Below are 27,096 nucleotides of genomic sequence, written 5' to 3' on the forward strand. Positions count from 1 at the left end.
AGTGTTGGTATTATTAGCAGTTGTTTTGGCCTTTTCATTAACCTATATTATACTATAGTAAATGACCCATTTACAAAATGGAATATAGTAAATAACATCAAAATACATATGTATTTTGTAATCCTATTTGGGATTACAAAGTTTTGGGATTTGTGCACAGGATTTGCACATTTCAATTACATTCATTTTTTTTACCAAGTGCAATTCCTTTGATTTGTTTCACTATTATAAGAAAGTCTTTAATGGGCAAGCCTGGCAAATGATGGATACATTTGATACAAACTTGGCTCCTTGTGTATTTGCATCATATGTAAGCGGAAAGATTCCATTGTGACATCCCCATTCATGTTTCATCATTTTACAAATGCCAGCATACTTCCATACAAAATTTAAGTTGCAATAAAAGATTTTCCACATAAAATGTTATGTTTCCTCTATAATTCCACATCAATCCAATAGGACTTGTTTCACAATAACAGTGAACTAACTTGCAGCCAAATAGGTCTCATCTTTCATTATAAGCGATGATAGTCATGTGGAAATATGCCGTTACTTGTAATCCTTTCTTTGTCCTTTTTCTTAGTAACTACCATGACTATTATCCACTTGGTGCGAGATCACTGGCCTCTTACATTGTGTCCCATAGGATTCTTGGTTGGATGGTACTTTGACAAGAAGCATGATGAGAAACTCGCACTATTTAGAAACAAGAGCAAATTATATCAAAGGTTAATTATTTTAATTGATTTCTTACAAGCACTTTATTCTTTCTGGATGATGAAATTGCTTCTGTATAGTTGAGGAAAGTATTGGTAAATATAGCTGTTACTGCATTTTCATTGATGTGTAAAAATTCACAATCATTAAATTATTCCTTTAAATAATTTATATTGTAATATGTTATAGGTAGTATTGCTACAAATATGATTTGAAGCTATACATAATGCCGAATATGGTTACTGTGTTCCTAGATATACTTGACAGATGTTTATCCTTACTGATTTATACCAAGGCAGATGAAAAAGTTCACAATGGAAGCAGCAGTTATATAATATTATCTGTGTGTGTGTATACGAACATATATAATAATATATAATTAAATTCCATAACTTCCTTTGCTTGTATTATCCTATTGATTTTAAGTTTATCTGTAAAGAAAGATTTGCCTGTGTTATTTTTCCAACTCTAGAATTTAAAATAAAGTATCATTGCCTCTTGCCCTATCTGCAAATGCTGCAGATTTCCTGAACTGTTTCAACTTTTATATCAGATTGTTTAGTGTTTTAAACAATCAGTTAGTAAACTGTTCCTCAGTTAGTAAAAATAATAGATGATTTAACTTGTACTCTCGGTTACACAGTTAAGAGAATCAGTTGCCCCAATTATATCAGGAATAGCATCTTAGACAACATTGAAGTTCATCTTTTGGTGGTTATCTGAATGCTATTCCTATTGCTTTACAATTTGGGGGAAATGTGAGCCAGCTGAAATCAAAGCACTGTACATTGAATGGAGGAAAACTTACTTTTCCTGTCCTCATTTTGTTCTGCGTATGTGCAGGTGTGGGTGGAAGGGGTGAAATAAGTTTTGCAGCTGGAAAATTCAAAACAATCATTTTTTCTGGATGTATACAACATGGGGAACTCAGACTAGAAACTGGGAGTTCTAATCCTGTTTTAGGCATGAAAGCTGGCTGGGTGAATTTGGGCCAATCTCTTTCTCTCAGCTCAACCCACCTCAAAGGGTGGTGGTTGTGTGGAAAATAGGAGGAAGAGGGTGTGTTAAGTATGTTTGCTACCTTACAAAAAATAATAAAAGTGGGATTAAAAAAATAAATACCAAACAGGGGAAACTCTTCACAAATATTTGCAAGAACAAGCTAATTATGCATATAATTGTTATATAGGGATTACCTATAAACTCTATCTTTGCTTTCCACTTTTAAAGCTAATTATTTAAACCTATTTTCAAATGTATAATGTACTAATCTGTCATAATTTATTTTTAAACTTGTAATATTTTTTTCTTTTTATAGGGAATTGAAACCTGGTGAAGATGCTACATGGAAATAATGTGTCAAATGAGAGTTGATCCCCCTACAGTTTAAATAAGTGATTGCTGCATAAAGAAAATAGAATCTAGTATTACCTTTGTTCATCGTATGAATACTAAAAAAGTATGTAGCCCCAACTATATAATGTAATTCAAACAATTTGATGATATAGTATAAAGAAAGTTGGTACAGTTTGTTCCTGAGAAACTGTTTGTCTTTCTGAACCTGAACCTTTCAGTCAACTTCAGAGGATATAGTTACATCCTATAAACTATAGGATTGTAGTTGGAGGGATCAAATACAATTATGTATATTTTTTGCATAAATTATTCTGGAATTTATTCCCTGACAATTGATCTTTTTGTGCATTTAAATAAAAGTACCTTGAAATAGATTTAAAACATGTATTATTATTTTTACAAAATATTGATACCACCTTTGAGGGGTTATATTTTATGGTGACTGTAATATTTAGTTCCTTAAAATATTTAGTTTCTGTTTCTTATATACCATATTAAATATGTGTTTATAGAAAACTGTAATGTGCTAAGCTTTGGCACGTTATAAATCCAACCAATTGTAATTACTGAAAAAGCCTCAGCTAAGTGTGTTTTGGATGTCAGGCAAACTAACATCTATTACTCCATTCATTATCACAGTTGATTTGGCTGGCTAGCAGTGGTGGGTTTCAAAATTTTTTAGAACCTCTTCTGTAGGTGTGGCCTGCTTTGTGGGAGTAGCTTGCCAGCCATGTGACCGGGTGGGAGTGGCCAACTTGTAAAATGTGGTGAAACTCACTTAACAACACTCTTGCTTAGCAACCAGAAACTCTGGCATTTGAAGCATGCAAGTCTTAAAGCTGTCAAGTTACAAGACCCTTGCACCCCTAACCCTTTAGAAAAAAACCCCCAGGGGTGTTCAAACTTGACAGCTTTAAGACTTGTGAATTTCAACTCCCAGAATTCATCCTCCAGTCATGTTGGCTCAGCAACTCTGGCATTGAAGTGTACAAGTCTTAAAGCTGTCAAGTTACAAGACCCTTGCACCCCTAACCCTTTAGAAAAAACCCCCAGGGGTGTTCAAACTTGACAGCTTTAAGACTTGTGGACTTCAACTCCCAGAATTCCTCCTCTCGCTCTTCATCTTGATGATGTGCAGACGGGCGGGGGGAGGGAGCTGGAACCGGTTCTAAATGGCACTGTAGATTTGTGGAACCTCTTCTGTAGAAGAGGTTAGAACTGGCAGGAACCCACCCCTGCTGGCTAGGCAGATGTCCTTTTCTTCCAAAAGTAGTCTGTTCGTTTTCCTCTAAGTTATAGGAGGGGTGTCAAACTGGCAGCCCGCGGATTAGATACGTCACACGCAGGCCACGCCCATCCCAGCTCTGCAAATGGGAAGATGCCTCAAAATGTCACATGATGGCAATGTGATGCAATGAGTTTTGACACCCATGCTCTAACCTGTTCTTTTAAAGTCTTCCAGAGGTGCACTCATCGTACTATAACTGAGCATCATCCCACAGAAAGATTATTTTGATTTTTAAATCTAAGGCTATGACATCTTAGTTGCCAAAGTTCTGGTGATCATTAAACAGAAAGAGAATAATATGAAACTACATTTGGCAGCCCATATTTGGTAGCCCTGCACATCAAAACGAAAAACCGACAATATAAAATCGCAGTGATAGCAAAGCATTGCCATCGATTGTTGATCATTCCAACAATCAACCAATGGAACAGCTTGCCTTCAAAAGTTATGGGTGTTTCATCACTGGATGAATCAAAAAGAGACCTGACAGCCACTTGCCAAAAATGACATTAGGGCAAGAGGGCTTCAAACTTAGCAACTTTAAGACTTGTGGACTTCAACTCCCAGAATTCTCTAGCCAGCTATGCTGGCTGGAGAATTCTGGGAGTTGAAGTCCACAAGTCTTAAAGTTGCCAAGTTTGGGGACCCCTGGTATAGAGTCTCCTGCTTGAGCAGCGGGTTGGACTAAGTGGCCTCCAAGGTCCCTTCTAACTCTGTTACATTCTGTTATTATTCCGACCCAAATGCAGTAGGCAAGTAAAGAGTTGCGTTCTTTTCCTATCGTTGCGCTTCCTATCCTCGTTTACTCTTGAAAATGCCCCGCTGGCGGTACGACGCCAGCCTGCCCGAGCGGGGTCCCTTCCTGCGCTGTCCGCCGTCAGGAAACGCCGGAGCAGGGCAGCAAGAGGCGCGCAGAGCGTTGCGACGGACTACTACGGGGCGTTTGTTGCGCTGATCGAGGCGGGTCAAGGGGAGCACGGCGGAAGGCAGAAGTAGCCTCGCGATTGGCTGCAGCGGGTCACGGAACAGAGCGTAGCTTGATTGGCTGGGTGGGATCATGTGGTGTGGAAGCCGATGGTGGCGGTGGGAGACACATAAACATGGAGGCCATCTTTCACGAGAGGGTGAGTGAGCCTCTTGCCTTCCCTTACGGAAGGTGGGTGTGAGGTTAAAAAGAGGGCGAAGCGAGGGGAAAGGAGAACTTTGCCGTTTCGGTTCCTTGGTCGTTCAAAAGCTACGAAAATCCCTTTTTAGTCTTTTATACTTTTATATTCAAACCGCCGAGGGGAAGAATAAGAATAAAGCCCAATTTCTTGAGATTCGGAGGTACTTAGAAAAGGCAAGGCGGGCGAAGAGTTTCCAATAGGGAAGAGAGGATTGTGGCTATTATACGATAAAGGTGTGAGCTTTGAAACATTGTTGCCTTTCCCGTCGCCTGCCTCGGGAGGCGAAGCAGTCACGTTTGTTGAAAACGGACGCCTTACTCTTTAAGATGATGCTTTTAAAGTATATTCCCGTAGCTGGGTGGTGCAAGGAAGCGTTTCCTCTCCCAGGCTTACTAGTGAACCGAGCATCATCGGCCCCTAACCATGCTGGCAGGATCAATGATCAAGAAAACAAGGAAGTGGGAGCTGAACATGGAGGACAAGAACACATGAATTGGTGTTACTAAACCCTAACATTTTATATGAGGTGCTGCATGTATATACCCTCCTTGTTTCCTTTCAGCTATTGGTGTGTATACATGCAGAATGATACAGTACATGATTTTGTTTCCTGCCTTACTTGATGGAACTGGTTGTTTTGAAACTCTTTGCGCCTCATGTCTGCCATTAATATGATCCCTTTTTCCTTGACATCAACATTATGTATAACCTGAATAATTGCTGCCAGGGGAAGAGAATACTTTGGGTTTCTTCTTAATCTTTCTTTTGTGCAGTATTGAAATCTCTAGATATACATTTTTTGGGGGAAGATAAGATGTTACATTTGATTGATTCTGAAGGCAATGATATATTGTCATTTTCTTATCAAACAGGTTTTCTTTGAGGTTTTGGAAAGAGGGCAGAGATTTAATAGCATTAAGTATCCAACTAATATAGCTATTAAGGAAGAACATTTTAAAGCACAAGACAAATTTGCTAATTGCTTCCCCCTCCCAAGAGTTACACGTCCCTAAAAACATCCCAGAGGGTTGGTGATTCTGGTGTGAAAAATTTTTTTAAGCTACCCTGGAATATATAGAAATGCTTTTATTAGGCATGTTTTGGTCAGAGAATAGAGAAAGAGCTGTATTAAGAAGGTAGTCCCATTTCTTCAATGGGCTACCAAATACCTTCAAGCAGGATGTGAATGTAATAGCACTTTGCCATCTATGTTGTTTAGCAACTGACACTGAGAGGTATTTAATGCTGGAGAAGTTTGGTCTAAGACTAACTCATATTGATTTAAACCAGTCAGGAAGACTATAATAATTTAAACATTGTCAATAATATTCTGTTGTTGATCATTATTTCTACTAAAGTTCTTCTGCTTTGTTACAACCTTAATCCCTATACTTAAGTCCTCATAGATGCAACTTTTATGTTTAGAAACAGATATGTTATAATTATAAATTCATACTTCTGATTTTCTTATGATTAAGTTTACATTAAAATTGTTATTTAGCACTAAACCAGATATATCACACAGCTGACTGGTGTGCATTATTTCTTTTGATAATAGGTAATAAAAATAGATTATAGTCAGTATTATGTAAGGCTTAATGTGATGGAACAATAAAAACGCTATATTGGAAAACTAAGGACTGTGATTTAGGAAACTTAAATGATAACCATTATGAATGTGTTTGTGCAATTGCATGCAGAACTAGTTGGACTTGTTTGGGTACATACTTATATATAAATACTGTATGTTCAAGTACATATGCATGCATAGGCATAATTTTAGCTGAATAGTTTAATGGAAACAATGAGCTTTATTTAAAACACTTCCATGTACAGTGTATTCATTTAATAGTTCAAATTGATATAAACATTAAAATATAGTGCAAAATATGTTAAAAATATAATCATGAGGGAGACTATCGCAATGTATCTGTTTTACTATCTCTGGTTAACACATAAGCAGGGTAACTTCAAGGATTATATTTACTCTAGTTTTTGAACAATAAACATGAAAAGATCATACAATATTGTATTTTTTTAAATTCTTCATACTTTAGCAAGAAGGTTCTCTGTGTGCCCAGCATTGTTTGAATAACTTACTGCAAGGGGAGTATTTCAGTCCTGTGGAACTGTCTTCTATTGCACAGCAGTTAGATGAAGAAGAGAGAATAAGAATGGCGGAGGGTGGAGTTTCTAGTGAAGAATATAGAACATTTTTACAGGTAACAGCTCTTCAGGTGGTTTTACATTTATTTGCCAGTTTTTGTTCTGCATATTTTCTTACTGAAAGGGCTTATATTGAAGCTGAATTTCAGAATGATGAAATGTAAAGTTATTTATTCTCCTTCCTAGAGTAGCATCTCCAGATATACAGGTAGTCCTTGACTTATGACCACAATGAAGCCAAAATTTCTGTTGCTAAGTGAAACATTTGTTAAGTAAGTTTTGTCCCATTTTATGACCTTTCTTGTCATAATTGTTAAGTGAATCATTGCAATTGTTAAGTTAGTAACACGGTTGTTGACTGAATCTGGCTTCCCCATTCACTTGGCTTGTCAGGTCGCAAAAATGGATCAAATGACTCCTGGCTATTGTAACCATCATAACATGTCAGTTGCCAAGTGTCTGAATTTTGGTCACATGACTATTGAGATGGTGCAATGGTCATAAGTATGAAAAACAATCATAAATCACTTTTTTCAGTGCCATTATCACTTTGAACAGTCACTAAATGAACTGGTGTAAATTGAGAACTACCTGTATTAGAATTACAGTCAATTTCTCAGTGACGCTTCTGTTTAACATTTCTAAAGCTTTTCTTTTTTTTAAAAAAAAAGAAAGAAACTGGAGAACTTCAGGTACAGAATTTATTTTGTCCCAAGCTACTTTTAAATTGATGGCCACAAATGAGTGTACAAAGATCAACATGAAAAAGGCTACTATACTAACCCCTAGGTTTTTGTATTTGTCTGGTGTTGTTTATCTGCTGTTTTTCATTGACATATCCCAGAACGTTACCTTTGTTCTCATGCCTTCAGAATGGTTCAATAAAAATATTTTTAGAGTGAATAAAGTTTAAGATTAACTGAATTTATTCTCTACATATAATTTTCCAAAAGCTCCTGTAGCACATAATGTAATCTTCTTTCCTTTGCATTCTTTGTTGAACAGCAACCTTCAGGAAACATGGATGATAGTGGTTTCTTCTCAATTCAAGTAAGCAGTTTCTAAGCAGTTGCTCTATAATTTGTGCAAACTTTTTTAGAATACAACATTTGAAAATGCTTATTGAAATTCCCTGGGCTCCTATTTAAGAGCTGTTTAGGAAACAGCTGTGCTCAGTGACTATATTTCTTAAAGTAAATGTTTGCCTCCCAAAATGTACAAGGAGCAAATCCATGGTTACTATGTTTCAAACCTACATTGTGATTGCAATTCTGTAAATAGCTTCTATGCTTTTACATCCCACTGATTTTCAGTAGAATATTAGCATTCTAATAATTTATATAATTTTTCTACATAGGTTAGGATGGGATGGAAACATTGGCAAAATTGATAATGTAATACATTATTTCACCCCCCCCCCCCCCTTAAGCTGACCTTTGGGATTTAAAAAAAGTTTGCATTAAGTTTTTTTCTGGACAAACAGATGAGCTTATTTATTTATAATGATGTAATTAATAAAACTCTTCCTTTGTATTGTACATCAAGGATGGTGGAAATGTACTTTTTATAAGGTATATGTGTAAAGTTTTCCAAATAAATCATTACAAAGTGAAAAGTTGGCATACATACACATATGGGAATGGGATATGGGAATCCACATGGGGATGACTTCAGGAGATGGAGAGAAAAGATGCAGCCTAGAGGATGATCAAATAAGAGAAGGCATAGCTTGCAACTGCATAATAGGCAGAGAGAGACTCAGAAAGGAACCTCACCAACTTCTCAAGCTGTAAAAGAGACAGCGGGAGATTGATATTGATTTTTTTATCCTACCTTTATGACTTTATAAATAAACTCAAAGCAACAAACATGCTTAATTCTCCTCCCTTCTCCTAGTTTCCTCATAACAACAACCTTATAAAGTGAGTTGAGCTGAGAGAGAATGATTGGCCTAAAATCACTCGGCCGGCTTTCAAGCCTATGGTGGCATCAGAACACAATCTTCTGGTTTCTAACATGGTGCCTTAATCACTACATCAAACTTGCTTCCTAGCTAAAACTCCCTCTGTGTGCAAATATGTGCTCACACATGCATGCAGAGTTTCTATTCAAAATTGATGTCAGCATTTCCAGATAAGACAGGAAACATGACCAGATGAGCTAATTCTACTTGATTGTGAGGTTACATTAACAGAATCTTGTAAGTTTAATAGTTCAAACCTTCCACTTTCTCTTTGGCAGTATCTCTTCCACTCCCATATCCAAGCTTATCTCCACATACTGTTACAACATCCCCCTGTAATTAATTACAGACTATCCTTAACATACAGTCACAATTGGGACAGTTGCTAAGCAAGGCAGTTATTAAGTGAGTCATGCCCAATTTTACCTTGTTAAAGAAATCACTGCAGTAGTTAAGTGACTCATTAAGCAAATCTGGCTTCCCCCATTGAGTTTGCTTGTCAGAAATTGACTGGGAAGGTTACATATGATGATCACACTGCAGCCATATATATATATATATATATGTATATGTATATGTATATGTATATATATATATGCCAGTTGCCAAGTGCCCAAATTTTGATCATGTGACATGAGGATACTACATCAGTTGTAAGTGTCAGCACTAGTTGTAAGACACTTTTTTCACTGCCATTATAACTTTGAATGGTCACTAAAGAAATAGTTATAATTTGAGGAATATCTGTATTTATCTTGTTATAGTAGGCTGCTTTGGGATAAATTGTTGTATGTAATAACTAGGCTAAGTAAATAATAACTAGGAACAAATACTTCAGAGCCATGTAAGTTATATAGTATATACGCTCTGCAAAGTACAGTAGTTTGTAACAACAAAGTAAACTTTATCCAAAGTTGACTATATTTGTATCAAGTTTGAAATCACTGAAGCTGGCAGACTTAATCTGCAATTTTTCATTATACTTGTCTATAGATTGCTTTTATTTTTTCCTCTTCTACAAAATGGGAAGCAGGGTGAATTTCTCTCTTTAATTTCCCAATAGTTGACAAACAAGTTTTATACTAATAATATATTTCAATCAAGAAATTTAAGAACAAATATATTCCTTTGTCCAAAATATGCAGAATATACTGAGTTTTTATAAGACTCGGTGATGTCCAAAAATATACTTCTCATGCAAATATTCACTCAACATGTCTATGGAGATTCTCAGTCATCTAGGTAATGGTTGTCCTAAAGGTGCTTTTTCAAAAGGCTGCTGGACTTTTTTTGTCTTTCCTTGAAAGCATTTCACTTCTCATCCAAGAAGCTTCTTCAGTTCTGAGTGAATGGTAGAGAATGGAAGGATTTATATTCTTTGCAGTTAGCACTTTCTTTAGGAGTTGTTGAGGCTACTTGGAGGTTTATCTGAGTCCTCATTATCACCTTAATAGTGCAAATGGATGTGGAACCTTCTTGGAATTGCTGATAGGACTATGTTGTAAACAGTAGATCATTGGTATCATGTGAGAATATTTATAGAAATAGAAATCCTTCCATTCTCCACCATTCAATCAAAACTTGAAGAAGCTTCTTGGATGAAAAGTGAAACATCTTCAAGAAAGAACAAAGAAAGTCTGGTTTCCTTTTGAAGAAACACCTTTGGGATAGTTACTCAACATTTAAATTATTTTACTGGCATTTTAAAGTGGTTGTGAACATCTTGCCCTTGAAAAAATGAATGTCTTTTATAATATAAAATAAAACTGTAGATTATAAATCTCATTACAGCAGTCTCATTCACAAAGAACTAAATTTCTGTAGTGATTTACAGCATTTGCATCACGTAATTTGGGTAAAGTCATAAATCATGCATTCTCACAAATGACACTTATCAGTATAATAATGTATTATGTGTTTAACAGATATTCCTGAATTAGGGACACTTCCTTCCTAAAATAGTCAGTTGAAATGGAATTTCACTATATAAAGAATTAGACCAGTAGGTTTTAAATATCTTACCAGCTACACATAATGACCTGACAGTCAGAATAAAATTGATGCTTCCAGAGCAAATACAACTCAGGTGTATAATGTGACTTTGGGGGGGGGGGGAATCAAATTGTTTTTTTTTTCTTCCTATCATTTCCCCTCCAAATGCAATTAGTTTTTTTGAAAGACCAAATTCGTTTTCAAATTGTATATTTGTTATCCTCCCTTAAATGTATTTTATATGTGGCCTGCTTAATGTAGATTCATGATGGTTAATTCTTAATTAACTTAGCCCAGTGTTTTTCTTTTAATGAAATATGGTTGTTCCCCCACTCTCACTTTAGTTGAAACAATAGAATGGGTCCAGATTTAATCAGAGCAAACAAATTAAACTCAATGTGACTTTAGTCCTGACTACTGAAGTTCCATTGATTTCAGTGGTCAGTTCTGAGTATGACTTTGTGAATTTAGTTAATATATTTGTCTTTATAGTTCTAAAATGGTTGCATTGCTTACATTTTATAACTGACTGATTTATCTCATGAAAAGTGCTGTTTTTTGACAGGTTATAAGCAATGCCTTGAAAGTTTGGGGTTTAGAACTAATCCTCTTCAACAGTCCAGAGTATCAGAGGCTCGGGATCGAACCTATGTAAGACTTTATTTTTTAGCTCCCTGCTTCCATTTAAAGAATAATAATAGTTATGCAAAGAAAAAAAAACACTTATCCTTTCCTTCAGAACTTCTTTTGAAAATTACTATTTCAAGTTCTGGTTTTATCCACTCAGCATTTTCTGTTTCATATTATTGAGGCCTTACATCAGTGATGGCGAACCTATGGCACGCGTGCCACAAGTGGCACGCAGAGCCATTTGTCAGGGCACGCAAGGCACTGCCCTGTCAGCTGGCCAGCGCGCATGCGCGTGCTGGCCAGCTGAGATCCCCTTTTTAAAAGCCATTTTTCGCCCTCCCCAGGCTCCAGAGGCTTTATAGGAGCCTGGGGAGGGCGAAAAGAGCCTCCCCTGCCCCCCGGAGGCCCTCCGGAGGCTTCAGGGACCGTCCGGAGGCTTTCCTGAAGCCTTCGGAGCGCTTAAAACGACCCTCAGAGCAACCCGGAAGTCCAGTTTACTCGGAGGGTGGTTTTAAGCGCTCCGAAGGCTTCAGGGAAGCCTCCGGACGGTCCCTGAAGCCTCCGGAGGGCCTCCGGGGGGGCGGGGGAGGCTCTTTTTGCCATCCCCAGGTTCCTATAAAGCCTCTGGAGCCTGGGGAGGGCGAAAAAAGCATGTAAAATGGGGGGTCCATGCGTTGTGCACGCATGCGCACTGGGGCGTGCGTGTTGCATTATGGGTGTGGCACGCCCACACACGTTCCCCCTGCGCTCCCACTTGTGGCACGCGAGCCAAAAAAGGTTCGCCATCGCTGCCTTACATGTTCATTTGTCCCCTGAGCCTTCATGACATCTCAGTATCTGTAGCATAATAGAATGCTGCTTTTGAATGGTATCTGCTTAATAACATCAACAGTATGTCTGTATTTATCAAGCATATATAATGATAAATATATCTCTAAAACAATATTATTAAATATTCTGAACAATCTGTGGATGAAAAGTTCACATAATCCAAATCGTAGCTTTAATACTACAGTATGATGTTTCTAAATGCAAAAATGATAACATTGATTAATATTTCTGTGCTCAAATATTTAATTCTCTGAATACTTTGTGTTTTATTTTCAGAAATGAAAGGTCTTTTATTTGTAACTATAAAGAGCACTGGTTTACAGTACGAAAATTAGGGAAACAGGTAAAGTTCTTTATTTTCCTTCTTTAAAATCAATGTCAAGTTTGCCATTGTAATTGGCTATAAGTTCAGTCAAAATTTAGTGCGTGTTTAATGACAAACACTGCATTCATATATAGATAGGTAGATGATAAAAAGACAGACGGATCTGACAGACAGACAGATAGATAAATAAATAGATACAATTGATGAAACATTTTGGTTCTATTCTATTCTATCCCAGAGCGGGTTTGTTCCTACTGTTCAGTATTTCCATTCTGAAGCTGGAACAGATTTAAAACGTTGTAGTTTAGTGATGGCTAACCTTTTTGTCGTTGCATGCCAAAAGCGTGCGTATGCACTTTTGCTATACAATGCGCATGCCCCTCCCGGTGAGCCTTGCGCATGTGTGCGTGACCCCACCCTGTGTGCGCCCCATGCATGCAATTCCCCATGCTGTGCATGTGCACATGACCCCCGTGTGCATCCCACCCCCTGAACATGCATGTGTGACCCCCCCCTGGCATGCACCCCCACACGCGCGTCTCCCGCATGCATGGCAAAGACCCGAAAACCAGCTGGCTGCTGGGAGGCGCACATGCATAGTGGAGCTGAGCTGGGGCGACGGCTCACGTGCGTAAAGAGGGCTCTGTGTGCCACCTGGGGCACGTGGGTCATAGGTTCGCCATCACGGTTGTGTATTAAACAACCTACAACCTTTTGGATCATCCTTTATCAATATTTTCTTATCTAAATATAAAACAACCATGGGTGGGCAGCAGTGGGAACAACAGTGGGAACGAGAGTGATTTCCAATTTCCTGCCAGCTTCCTCACTGACTTTGTGAGAAACTGGCAGGGAGCACTGGAAATCACAATCACATGGTTGCAGCTGACTGTGCTGCTGCTGCTGCTACAGCTGCATCTTAAGATATTTGAAATTTCGATTCCCTGGGAGTAATGGGTCCTGGGTTTTGTACACATTTTTTTCACTTAACATATTTCAGGAATCTTGATTCACAAATTGTTGCCCTATGATGCATCATTTTGCTAATTGAAAGTTACAAGAGACAAACAGGAAAGGTTTAGCAATATGTAGACTAGAGAGTAGCAGCCAGATTTTTTCCCCTTGATGTTTCTGATTCATCAGTTTTTCTAATTTAAAACCAGGCGTTTGCACTGCAATAGATGCTTTCACAGCAGAAATAGCAATATGTTAAGTTTCCTGCTAAGTATTGAAGGCATTCCTTTGATTACAGCCTTGTTTTTTCCCATATAACTAAATGCATCCATTAACTTGCATATACTATCTGAGAATGACTAGAAGAGACTAGGAGTTTTGTATCTGAGAAGCTGTTTGCAGGCCATCATATTTATACAAATAATATTATCCCATGGTATATCCATGTTATCCCGAAAATAAGACCAGGACTTATTTTCTTTTGGGCCCCAAAATAAACATTACGGCTTATTTTCGGAGGGTGTCTTATTTGCCCCCCCCCCTCCCATGAGGTACTGGTGCCATAGCAAGGCAGGTGTCGGGGATGGGTAGCCTGGCTGTGGGGGTCCTGAGGTAAGCCAGTCCGGAGTGTGTGAGGCAGCTCCACCCCCCTGCCTCACTTTGTGGCTGCGGCACAGCAAGCAACCAGCTAGAATGGTCAACTGGCCAGCTGTGCAGGGTCTCAAGTAGGGCTTAATTTGGGGTAGGGCTTATATTAGGTGCACATGCAAAAAACATGCTAGGGCTTATTTTAGGTATAGATCTTATTTTCAGGAAAACAGGGTAGTAAGTAATACAAAATAGTTCTTTTATTTATCTTTGGTTGCATATTCCGTATACTTACTTAATTTTTTTAAGTAAAACAATTTTTACTGGTAGTAAGTAGATGGTTTGCTATGTATTAAAATATATTATTAATAATCACACTGCATGTTAATTTTCTTTCTTTGAACAGTGGTTCAACTTGAACTCTCTCTTGACCGGTCCAGAACTAATATCTGATACTTACCTTGCACTTTTTCTGGCCCAGCTACAACAGGAAGGTAATCTTACTTTTCAGATGCTGACTGCTGTAATAGTGCTGTAATATTCATCTAAGGAAACACTGATCCTATGTTGTTTGACTGAATTATGCAGAATACATAACCAAATTGCCCCCTATTGATAAAGAACATTTTTCTATCCTTTAGAGCCTTGCCCACTAACTGTATTTTATATTAATTTTTAGATTATCTTCCTAATCTGTTCATATCCTTTTATCTTTCAGGTTATTCAATATTTGTTGTAAAAGGTGACTTACCTGATTGTGAAGCTGATCAATTACTGCAAATGATTCGGGTGCAGCAAATGCAAAGGCCAGAATTAATTGGCGAAGACACACTGCAATCAAGAGATCAAAGGTAAGGTAAATAAATGCTTGTATTTTAATGGATTCAGTGTAAGTATTTTTGAGGCCTGATTATGAACAAAGAAAATGGGAGCTAAAAAGTAGAAGGTAATATTATGTTTACACATGGAATAAACCAAAATATGTGTTTGCCTATAATAAAAATATTATCTATGTCTAATAGGAGATATACCAAATACAAAATAAGTTTTGCATAATTTCTGTATATTTTCTTAAGAATTGGGAATTTTTAAAAAGTAAGTCTTTAAAAAAAGGCTTGGACTACCTTCGTAGCTATCTGTGCAAATGCAGCTATTAGAAGAATTATTAAATATAGATAGTGTTAGTGGTGCTATATATAATTTCACTGACCTCATTAACAAACTGTGCATGGGTATAACAAGATCCAGAGACTTCTGGCTTCTATTTTTTGTGATTGTGGTAACATGGAGACGGCAACACATACAGTATGTATACCTGCCCTTTGTGTCTCGATCAGTGTACACTAGACTTCATGGCAGCAGCACGACAGAACACAATGTTGCTAGTTTCTGGGCAAGATCTGTTTAATTTGGAGATATATTAATCTTGTATTTAATATTTTAAATTTTATGTCATATGGTATGCTTTATTTTGTGATGCTTCTGACATGAACAAATTGCAGGAACTGGGTATGTTTAGTTTAAGAGAAAGAAGGACTAGGGGAGACATGATAGCAGTGTTCCAATATCTCAGGGGTTGCCACAAAGAAGAGGGAGTCAAACTATTCTCCAAGGCACCTGAGGGTAGAACAAGAAGCAATGGGTGGAAACTAATCAAGGAGAGAAGCAACTTAGAACTGAGGAGAAATTTCCTGACAGTTAGAACAATTAATCAGTGGAACAGCTTGCCTCCAGAAGTTGTGAATGCCCCAACACTGGAAGTCTTTAAGAAGATGTTGGATAGCCATTTGTCTGAAACGGTATAGGGTTTCCTGCCTAGGCAGGGGGTTGGACTAGAAGACCTCCAAGGTCCCTTCCAACTCTACTATTGTATTGTAAATTGATAGCCATCTTTTTTATGCTCACTGTATCTTTTAAAAACAAAATCCTTCTCTCTACCACTCATCTAGATATAGCGTAGCATTTGGCTTTGTAACAAGAATGGGTTTTTTTTCTGTTTTAACTTTTCCAGGGTGCAAAAACCAGACTTAGAACAAGCACTAGATATTAACCAATCCTTGGATAATACCAATATGTTAGATGAAGATGAAGAAAATTTCCAAAAAGCACTTGCACTCAGCAGACAGGAAATTGATATGGAGGATGAAGAAGCAGATCTCCGGAGGGCTATTCAACTTAGTATGCAAGGTAACAGATTATATTTTGATTTAAAAAATGAATTGATAGTTTGTATGCTTAATCTTATTCAAACATAATACAAGCAACAAAAACTACACTAAAGCTTTTTGTGTGTGTGCCTTTGAGTCAGTGTTGACTCCTGGTGACCTAGTACCAGCAGTTTTGTCTGCCAGACATTGGACATGTTTGCCATGACTTTCTTCCTATTCCTGAGAGACAGCGATTGGCCCAAAGTGAGCCAGTCACCCTTACACCAAATTTTCTGCTCACAGAAGCATTATATACCTTTAAAATGTCTTTAGAGATAAGATTTGCACACTTTAAAAATGAGAATTTATTTAGACTTAGCATAATCTCTAAATCAAAAGTATTTATTCCAAATCATTTTCAAACACTTGCACAACCGTAGTAAATAACAGTGTTTCATCTAGTGTGCTTTGGAGTACCGTATTTTTCAGAGTATAAGATTCACCGGAGTATAAGACACACCAAGGTTTTGAAGAGGCAAATTTTAAAAAAAAGTTTTTGCACTGTTTTTCGCAAAAAACGGGCCTATTTTTCTTCAAAACAAAAGGGTATGAATAGCCTTTAGGAGGCTTATAGAGTGCTCCTGGGGGGTGCCCCTCCAAAAAACGAGCATAAAAAGGTCTGTTTTTCATGAAAATGGGCCTGTTTTTTTCTTTTAAAAAAAGGGCATGGGTAGGCTTTAGGAGGCTTATAGAGTGCTCCTGGATGGCTGCGGGGGAGGGGGGGCAAAATTAAGCAAATAATGGCCCATTTTTCACTCATTTCTGCCCTCCCCCAGCCCCCAGGAGCACTCTGCAAGGCTCCTAAAGGCTCTACATGGCCATTTTGGTGAAGGGGCAGGGTTTCGGGAGGCAAAAAATGCTGTATTCAGTGTAAGATTTTCAGCCTCTTTTTTTGAGGGAAAAAGGTGTGTCATACTCTGAAAAATACGGTAATTTCAGTTTTTCAGACAAATTTATTCTCTGGAGCAGAATGGGATTCTTTCTGAAGGTATCAAATGCTAGGATTTATTCTCAAGTTTGAATGATTTAATACTAAGTTTGGTGAAGAAAGAAAATAGAGTATTTGCAAGAAATTATTTCTTTTATACTTTCAAACATATGGAAGTGTGAGGAAAGTTGAATGATAAGGAACAATTTACTGAGTTCTGCAGTTTGATGGCAGAAGGGTGGTTAAGTGTCAAAATTAGTTTCTTGCTTTTCCCATTCCATCAGAGTAAAAACAAAAAGAGTAATCTTACTTTTTCTCTTAATTCAGTAACCAAATTCTGAGGTCTAAGGTAGGAATAATAATTTCAAAATACTGTGTCTCACATTGATATTATTACAAGGTGACAGCATTTCAAGACTGTTTTAGGCAGTTATTAAAAGATTTAACTATCTCTTTCTTTCTATCTGCTTCATGGCAGGCTCAAATTCCTAGCCCTAACAAAGGTCTTCCTAAGGGCCTAAATGGAACTAGCAGCTAGATACAATACATTTAGAAGAGAGAACATATATGAACACATTGAGACTAGATCTGTAAGAGTTGGCTTTGTTGCTCACTCAAAGAAAATTGGTCTTATCTTTTGAATTAAAAAATGTGTTCCTGCAAATAAAGATTACTAAGGCAGGACTAGACCTCTTGGTCTCCTGGTTTTGAAAAGCAGTTCTATTAAAAGAACTGAGGTCACAGGTGAAAGTGTTCATTTTGAGCTTCCATTTATTCTACAGTCAGGATAAAAGCCAGGATCTTGTCCTGGTTTGTGGAATGTCCTCCCTGAGCAGGTCTAACTGGCACCAGCCTTTTTATTGCCAGCTGTGGAGGAAACCAATCTGGGGGTGTTTTTGGTTTGATTTGGTTTGTTCTATACTTTTAAAGTATAATTGGTGACAGTTGCTTTTGTTCCTTTTTTAAAACAAAAGATTGTTCCTTATTATTACTGTTTAATTTTTCTATTATATGATTACTATTATACAAATGTGTATTGTAGATTGCTTTTGTTATTTTATGCGGCACGTAGTAAATATCCTGGTTAACTTAACCTTCCCAATAAGTGGGTGTGTGTGACTTTTAGGAGAACATCGAAGTGGCTTCTCAGATTGTTGCACACAGAACATTCCACACTCATCTGCAACAGGCCAAACTGAATCTCTCCCATCAGAAGAATTGCGGCGTCGAAGACAGGCCTATTTTGAAAAGTAATGTAAACTGTGTAAAGCATAATTTGTGAGTGGCAAGCCCCAGAAGCCTTTGTTAAATTTATTACTTGATGTTTTTCAGGTATTTTGGATTACAATTCCTATCTTTTCTAATACCAACTATGCTGGGTAGAACATAGAATTGTAGTCCAAAGTACTAGGAGAGTGCTGAGGTGTCGTCCCCCCTCCCGAATTAACTCACACCAGTGTTTAACTGGTTCTTAAACTCCTGAACCACTCACTCAGTTTTGCAAATATCTTGATTCTTTTGGCTTGATATTATAGTACAAGACTGAGGCACCATGCTGGCTGCAGATAGCAGGATTCCGTTCTTGGGCAAATCACGCTACCTACGTAACTAATTCATTGGTCAGTTATATAGATGATTGTTCCAGTTTGAAATGCAAATGAATGTATGATGCTTTATCATGATGACTTAAGTATTTTTTTTTAATTTAGGGCAGTATAGATTATAATCTAGTAGCAAATTGATAATTGATCTCTAGTGCCATATTTATGTGTTCATTGATTAATTCTTGGCAAACTTCATGTAACAGCAGTGTTACTATTTTTAATTGAAAATACTATACTGCCTGCATCTTGATATCATTCTTTTTAGTGCTTCTTTTTAATAAGACCTTATTTCACAATTATATTACTGAATCCATCTCTTTTGGCTTGTTCTAGACTATAAATTAATTTGGATATAGTACCAAAATACATCTCCTTATTATGTAATAGTAAAATACATTCATTAGCAATTGGTACTCCTATAATTCTTATCTACTTTATGTACATGTATAATTATCATCTGTGATTATCATTTTTATTTTGAAGAAAGTTTCTATGTTGCATTAATTCAAAGAAAGGTAATAACTGAAAGTGCATCAACAGGCAGACTTACTTTCCTCTAATAATCATCACTATAATTATTGACCAGAAGCACATTCAACCATAGTAATGTGCCAAACTCCATATCCTGATCAGAAAACTTTCAGGTGCTCCTGGGAATATTTTTTTTTTGTTTCTTTTTTTCTCTGAGAATGCACTGGTTTAGCCTTTTCAAGGATGGCTTCTCATCTCCTGGCTTTGGAATTAGATGTAATTCCCAATAGTCTGATCCGAAAATATTTTTGTGTTGTATATTCGGAGAAAAATGGAATCTAGGAGAAAAGACCAAAATGTGGTGTTTTGTCAACAATTGTTAATAAGCTTATTGGCTAATTCTCTGGGATCAATATACTTTAAATATTACACCTACCTGATCAGTTTTTAGAATTGGATATTTTTAACATTCATACATACACATACATGTGTGTGTTAATGTGTGTAGTGCAAAAATTGAAATATATCGGTCCAGCTTCCTGCACTGTGAACTTTTCAAATATTACTTCATTATTTAATAGGAAAAATTAAATTGGATGAAGAAAGGCAAGGAATCATAAAGTTATAGGCTTTCCTACATATAATAATAATGCTGCATATTTCTTTGTTTTAGACAGCAGCAGCTGCAAAAGCAAGTTCAGATTCAACAATTCCATGGTGAAGCAGCTACAAATTCACATGCACTAGTTAATGACATAGGTATCGCTTTTATTTGCCAGATTTCAACACACTTTTCCAGTTATTCTTTCAAATGATTAGCCAAGGATATCTTTTACTTTGTTTAATACATTTTACCAAATATCTTATTAGCTTTCTGTATCATTGGTCAGCATATCCTTCTGGGAAATGCCATCTGACATTTAGACAACTTGTTTCAGAAAGCACTGATGCTCTGCCCTGTGGCAGTTCCATTGGGGGGTGGGGGATGTCTTCCAAAATACCATTTTGTGTTTTGTGATTATCTCGAGCCATCTACTTTTTAGAGGTTATGTAGAGAATAGCAATGAAGTACCATTGTGTGAATGATGCCCAGTTCTGTCCTTTTTCATCAAGTACAAGCATGGTAGTACTTGTTTGGAATTGATGCTTGAGTCTGGTAATAGATGAGGACTAATAAACTGGGAAAAGAATCTGTTCAGTTTACTCTAAATTGGATCACTCCTCGATTAGATTTGTAACTTGGGACTGCTCGTAGAATCAGTTCTAATTCTAATGGTCTCAATGGCACAGGGTAAAATTCACCCTTGATCGCGAACCTATTTGGATGCCATAGATACTTCTCTGCCATTAGCCATATGTTGAAAATCTGTGGCTAGGGTTCACAATGCTTTATATATGAGACTAACTTTAGAAAACTCCACTTTGTGCAGAATGCACATTGGAATTAGCCATCTTGAATATCATCATTGCAATGTTGTGTTAATTGCAGAGGTGGCTAGCATTTTTTCAGCATCACTTCTTATTCAACCTTAAAAGTGTAAAAGGCTTGGGGACAGATTACCAGAAGCAGCAAATACATTTTGTGTGAAGGATGTTTTCTGGTATTTATTCAAAGAATGACTAATGAAATAGAATAACTAACTAACTAGGCCAAGGGTGTCCAAACTTGGGAACTTTAAGACTTGTGGACTTCAACTCCCAGAATTCCCCAGCCAGCAGAGCAGAGCTGGCTGTGGAATTCTGGGAGTTGAAGTCCACAAGTCTTAAAGTTCCCAAGTTTGGACACCCCTGAACTAGGCCAATGAGCCATTGTGGTGTAGTGCTTAAAATGAACAAGGCAGGCTAGAAAGACTCACATTCAATTCCTCACTGATTGTAATATAGTTGGTTTCTTTTAGCCCAACAGGAAATGTAGACTGTAAATGTAATAGAATAAATATTTGCTGTTTTTTTTTCTTTTAGAATTTATGTCAGCTTTATTATTTTTTGTTTGGTTTAGTTTTGAACTTTTCTGAAAACCTGTGGTAGTTCTGCAGTAAATGTATAAGCTAAATGTTCAGACACATCTCAAAATATCTGAAAAAAAAAGATGGGCATCTGCTAACTTTGGTTCGAGGCTTCCTAATTTATTTATTTTTATTTTTAATATTAAGCCAAGGGCTTTCCTGTTCAGAGGAATCTGTAGTTGAATGCAATCTAGTCTTCTCTATCAATGTACCAAGGGAAGGATAAATAGAGGGGGGGGGGAGAAATGACCCCAGTCCTCTTTACCAAATTCCTAAACCTAGAGTGGAGAACTAGATTTACTTCCAAGTTAATCCAAGTTCCTACCTGACTTGAAAACCACATGGCATTGCAGAGGTTTAACTTACATCAGTCAGTCAGATCATCATCTGACTCATTAAAAACAAAAGACAAAGGTAAAGTGGATCTGACTGCCCATACTGCACAATTGGTAGCAGAAAGCAGGAAAGGGTTAATAGGTCTTTTGGTAATTCCTGGATAGGCCTGTCTGACAGCAAGAAGTTTCCCACTCCTGTCTTCAACTAGTAAGCTACGAGCATCAGAACTAGATCTTTTTCTGTCTTTTTAAATTTTTATTTTCTAGAACTAATATATCTTATTTTCTTGTTTCTTCTCAGGAGGTGATATCAGTGAAAATGATATGCTTCAAGCCGCTATGAATATGTCTTTGGAAACAGTTACAAACAGCTTGAATACAGAGGAAAAGAAATGACAAATACTTATATTTATTCTAATCTGAACGCTACATTCTGTATTAATTCTGTGTGGGTGGCATAAAGGTAGGGTTCATTTCATTGATGTACCAAAGCAAGATACAGTTGTGAGATTTCAGACTGAGGATCAGAATTAAAAAAAAACAATTTGGTTACTATACAATAAAATCTCATTAGTTTATGGTTATACTGTTGGCCTTCTGGGTAATTTCTATTCAGTCAGAACAGTGAGAAAAGGAGTATTAATATTCAATAAAATCTCATTCAATATTTTTCTGATCCATAGATGTTCAGGTTGAGTTTATGGTATCTGCAGATCTTTGTATGGGGAGCAGCTCTCTCAGTTGTGATAGCTTTTTCTTGCAGGATGTATTCTTAACAGGAAGATCGAGCATCACCTGATTATAAGAGTAAGGCTTGGATTTTTGCTAAATAAGATGATGTGAAATCTAAAAATTTGTAGTTTCACATGTATGCTCAAAGGCGTTCTAAGTATCATGTTTACAGTGCACTTCAAAGATTCCAGATTAAGAGACTGAATATAACACAAATCACCTTCACTTTTGTGAGATATTTGAATTACATGCATCAGCTTAATTCCAGAATTTAATCAGTTAACAACATTTGACTAAGAATAGCAAGAGATTTGCAGACCATCAAACTTATTTTGGAAGACTGTGCTAGAGTATTAAAATCATCATCATAAAATGGAACATCCTGCTTTTATTCTCCTGCTCCTCCAGATCTGCCTCCATGCATTCCAATCTTCCAAAGCTGATTTGATGGGCACACAGGAGGAACCCGCTCCAATAGCAGACTCAAGACTTCTTCCTTGTTTTGCTCTAAAAATGCCTTTAGTATTTTTTTTACTAAATGTTGGGCCAATACTGGCTATGATGCACTGATCTAGTATATATATTCAGCAAAGACCTAGAATCCAATTAACTGAAGTCAAGTGTTGGATATAGTTGATAAATGTTGTTATAATTCTTATTTCAGTTGGTATTAATATGTTATCTTCTGTTAGATATTTCTGTAAGTATTAATACTATCAAGATGGACATAAGTTACCTTGTACTGAATCAGCTTATTGGTCCACTTAGGTTAGAATTACCTACTCTGGCAGTGATTCTCCAGTCTCAAGCAAGAATCTGCTACCTGAATTGCTTTTAAAGGAGGATAATTAGAATTAAACCGGGACTTCCTACATGTGTATCACATGCTCTGCCATTGAGCTATATAGCCTTTCCAAGATTCCATATTAATTTTGAAGTGAGGAAGTTAAAAAAGATTTTGATGCCATGATTTCAGTGCCACGTTATTAATATGCATTAGTAACATCTGAAATGAACCCTGCACAGTTACTTAAGTGTTAAAAATGGATATACATAAATGAATGTGTATGAGTATGTATTTTATCAGATATTAATGAATGTCTTCTTGTAACAGATTTGCAGCTTTTCATGAATGGTCTTCATTCATGCACCTTACTGTTTATTCTGTTTCTGTTACCAAGGGAAACTGGGAAGCAAATTCTGTAAGCTAGTTTTATTCTGATAGTCAAATGTTACATAACAAATATTGCAGGATGACTGAATTTGGCATTTTGTATTAAAAATAGTTCTTTTTTGAAAAAATGCTTTAAGCACACATTCTGTTTACATATACATATTAAGGCTATAGTTTTGGATACAAATGATATTAAACCTATGGATACTTGCCAGATATACAAAAAATCTTGTGAAATTGATTAGGTTTTGCAAATTATTTTGAAATTATTATATTGCACCATGTTGATGTGTCATTCTTTGCTACTGAATGATTAGTAAATGTACACAGATTATGGTACTATAAAAATAATACAATATTAAAATTGATTTTGATAATATCTGTTTACAAAAATTATTTGAGAGAGTTAAATATGAAAGCCAAATGCCTCTTATTTTCATGTTTCATATGTTGTTGATTTCTGTGAAACTATTACAGAAGTACAAGCACTGCGATTTGGTCCAGGGATAAATACTATAAGAGTGTATCTAGCTTTGCCAATTCAGTAAACTGAAGGTAGCTATTTTAGATCTGCCTAATTTATTTATTAACAAAAAATTACCATATTAACTGCACGTTGTTTTGGGGAAAAAACAGCATTTATTACATAAAGCCACATGCATTCATTTTAATTGTGTTTAAGCTACTACTTGAAAAGAAATATATGAAAAGATGTATAGAAGTTATGAAATGAAATCATACTAGTCTGTAAAAACCATAGTTTTATTTTTTCTTATTTTTCCAATAAATTGTGTCCTTGTGGACAAGTTGAATCTGGATGAATTTAGATCCACTTCTTTCAAATGTGTATCTTCCTCAAAGCAAGTTATCTTTTCAATACATATACAATATAAATTATGAAGCAAAGTTTTAAAAAATATTTTTCCATTTAACATGTACACTTTAAAAAGGTGGTACCCTTCTTTAAGTGTCAATTTGTGGTAAAATGTTTCGTGGTTTACATAAAGTTAATGCAGTAGATTTTGGGAGAGATTTTTAGTAGTTTAAAATTTTCTCTACTTAGGCATTACATTAATGCACAGCCTTGAAAATTGTCCATTTGTAATGGTGAACATTCCTAAAACTGAAAACTTATAGAATCCACTTTTGGTGGAAGACCTGAAAAAAATCTGGATTTCCTTCATAGCCAAGGCCTTTTTAAATTAATATCCTCTAAGAGTTTTTTATTCCATTGGCATAACCAGATCAATGCTCTAGAATTTATTTATCATACTTACCGTATATGCCCCCATCTCGCAAACATGATCCTGAGCAATGTACAATAAAAAAAACAAAGTCACAATATTGAAAATTATTATTAAAACTAAAATATATATTTAATTTCATAATTAAAACATTTAATTGCTAGAAAAGATTCTTAGATGTTACAAGCAATGTAGCTACCTTATTAAATCACCACTTCCTTGAGATCCCAAGCCTATCGACAGCCAGGTTTTGGGGGACTTCTGCAAGGACATCAGAGATGGAGCCAATCTCACTCCCCGGGAGGGATGGCATAATATTCTATAGGGCAAAAATTGCTTGGTTCATTGTCCTCAGTCAGTAGGTGCTTGGGAAAATACATGCTGCAGATATAGTCCCAATCCTGTAATCTGTAGCTGTCCAGAGTTGCCTTATAAGATGGGCAGCATAAAAATTTAATAATAAAATTGTAAATATGTTGTGATACAACAATTACCTTTGTATAAATAAGAACAAGCTGTAATTTGAGGGCAAAGCAAAGCCCAGCTTATCTTCAGCTCTGTGATAACTAATGGCTCCTTTATGAACTTTTTGAAAATAATAGTGCATCACACAGGACAAAATAGATTCTCAATGTAAAATAAACAAGCAAACAAAGGAGTATGGCCACTGGGCCCAGGAATATGATGTACTATATTATGGCCTAAATTAGCTTATATACCGTAAATTAACCCTGTTGGCTTCAGAATGGGTTTTGAAATCTGGTTATCCCACTGGGCATTGGCCCAGGAAGAGCACAGCTCCATGGGGAGTGAAGTATAAATATGAGCCAGGGCACATATGATTACCAATTGCTTGGGTTTTTTTTTTTAAATTGGGACTGCTTTTTTTGTAAGCCACCTAGAGTTGAGAGAAGAATCATCTTCATCAGTTTTCTTACCATATTCCCTTGCATTATTATGCGTGTTCAGGTGCAAACATGAACTTTTAAAACCTTGGCTACATTATGCATTTTCATAATGGGAAAAAAAACACTGCAAATGGGGACTTTTAAGGAAGAAATGGCAAACTGAAGATAGAGCTGGCAACCATGGTAAAAGAACTAAAAAGTAGACTGTCTCTTCATAATTCCTCTTTGGACAGAGAAGACACCAGAAGTGCTCCGTACAGTACTACTTGTGAGGAGAACGTCAGACAGTAGTCTCTGATAGGTTTGGAGCTCTGGCAACGAGAGAATAGCCATCTCTCAAACCAAGTTAGGGCTTTCCAAATGACTCTGGGTTTACACGCTTACTTTTCTAATCACTTTTAGAAATTGGTTGTTAACTAAGCTATTAGGAACCTTTGGAGCAACCAGTTTTACAGCATCAGTCTTACCAAAAGATGTTTTAAATCCAAGTTTAAGGACTTAATTTTTTAAAAAGAAAGTGCTTTTGAAATTAACAGCAAAAGGCGATTAGCACTATGATTTTGGATTTGAAATAATATTTTTCAATTAATTATAAGACTCCTTCCTGTGGGAAAATTCTTTGGTTTTGAAGTACATCTTGAAAAGAAACGTGATATGATTTGAATATTGAAAAAAGATTACAATTAAAAAAACATTTAAATTTGACTTCCTAATAAAGAATGGAGCAAACTATTTTAACATTGGACATACTGAAGGATATTTTTGAACAATGGAGCCGGAAGTTAATATTAACAATGTCTGCCTCTATAAATAGACTGTTAATGTGATGGAAGAGGAACATATTTTATTGGACAAGACTGACACTACAAAGTTCAAGGCTACAAAAACGATACAGAAAAAGATACTATATTGGATATACAAATGAAATTGGCTGATGTCTTAATAATGATCAGGGATATACAAATAACAAACCAGTGGCCTGGATAACTTTCCAATACTTTAGCAACCATTCAAAATTACAGCCGCGCTGAAAAAAAGTGACTTACAACCGGTCTTTGCACGTATGATCGTCTAAAGATTTGGGAAACGGACTAAAAAGGAAGACGGCATCTATTGCGAAAGTATTTTTTTTTAATCGTACTGGAACTGAATAAAAAGTGGTCTTACTGTTCATAAACACTGATGAAATCACAAAGGAGGGGCAGCCACAAGTATTTCTGGATACCTTATAATCCTGTTAAATATTTCACATTTGTCTACGCGGGGAAAAGGTCTAAGATCAAAGAATAGGAATACAGTTGCATGTCGAGCTGGGGATTAGCCAAGGTAAAATGGATTTCCAAAAAGCGTCGTGCCTGCGCCGCTCAAAATTTTGGAAGGACTGGGGGGGTGTAAAGCCAGGTGAAACTAAAGCTACCTTTCCGGTCCTCCTTAGGCTGAGAGAGCGCAACCTTTCCGCCCTCCAGCGTCCCGTCGACCTTTGTTTCTTGAGACGCCAACAGGGCGCTCTA

General features: G+C 36.6%; 1 protein-coding gene and 1 long non-coding RNA gene across 9 annotated transcripts; one reads left to right on the forward strand and one right to left on the reverse strand.

Moving 5' to 3' along the window:
* The first annotated feature begins 4,332 nt into the window (after positions 1 to 4,332).
* Positions 4,333 to 24,245, forward strand: ATXN3 (ataxin 3). 7 transcript variants are annotated; one of them, XR_014174198.1, is made up of 12 exons: positions 4,333 to 4,485; positions 6,585 to 6,749; positions 7,699 to 7,743; positions 11,214 to 11,299; positions 12,386 to 12,452; positions 14,383 to 14,470; positions 14,695 to 14,827; positions 15,988 to 16,163; positions 18,238 to 18,361; positions 19,860 to 19,945; positions 21,829 to 21,990; positions 22,668 to 24,245. XR_014174198.1 is itself a non-coding variant. In XM_081939579.1 (11 exons), exons 1-11 carry the CDS (start codon positions 4,462 to 4,464, stop codon positions 21,921 to 21,923), a joined length of 1,089 nt encoding a protein of 362 aa, XP_081795705.1. In that variant the 5' UTR covers positions 4,333 to 4,461; the 3' UTR covers positions 21,924 to 24,245. The 7 variants fall into 7 exon arrangements, 3 of the variants coding, with proteins under 3 accessions (XP_081795705.1, XP_081795707.1, XP_081795706.1); XR_014174199.1 differs by having other exon boundaries at positions 23,028 to 24,245; XR_014174200.1 differs by lacking the exon at positions 22,668 to 24,245 and adding an exon at positions 18,647 to 18,730 and having other exon boundaries at positions 21,829 to 21,881.
* LOC309385293 lies at positions 18,737 to 27,055 on the reverse strand. Of its 2 annotated transcripts, XR_014174201.1 has the most exons (4): positions 27,003 to 27,055; positions 24,877 to 24,996; positions 24,711 to 24,740; positions 18,737 to 19,524 (listed from the first exon to the last, which is right to left on the reverse strand). It is a non-coding gene; the product is annotated as an uncharacterized lncRNA (long non-coding RNA). The 2 variants fall into 2 exon arrangements; XR_014174202.1 differs by lacking the exon at positions 27,003 to 27,055 and having other exon boundaries at positions 24,877 to 25,099.
* Between the last annotated feature and the right edge of the window lie 41 nt (positions 27,056 to 27,096).

This window comes from Natrix helvetica (genome assembly GCF_964273705.1).
Source record: "Natrix helvetica genome assembly, chromosome: 1".
NCBI lineage: Eukaryota > Metazoa > Chordata > Lepidosauria > Squamata > Natricidae > Natrix > Natrix helvetica.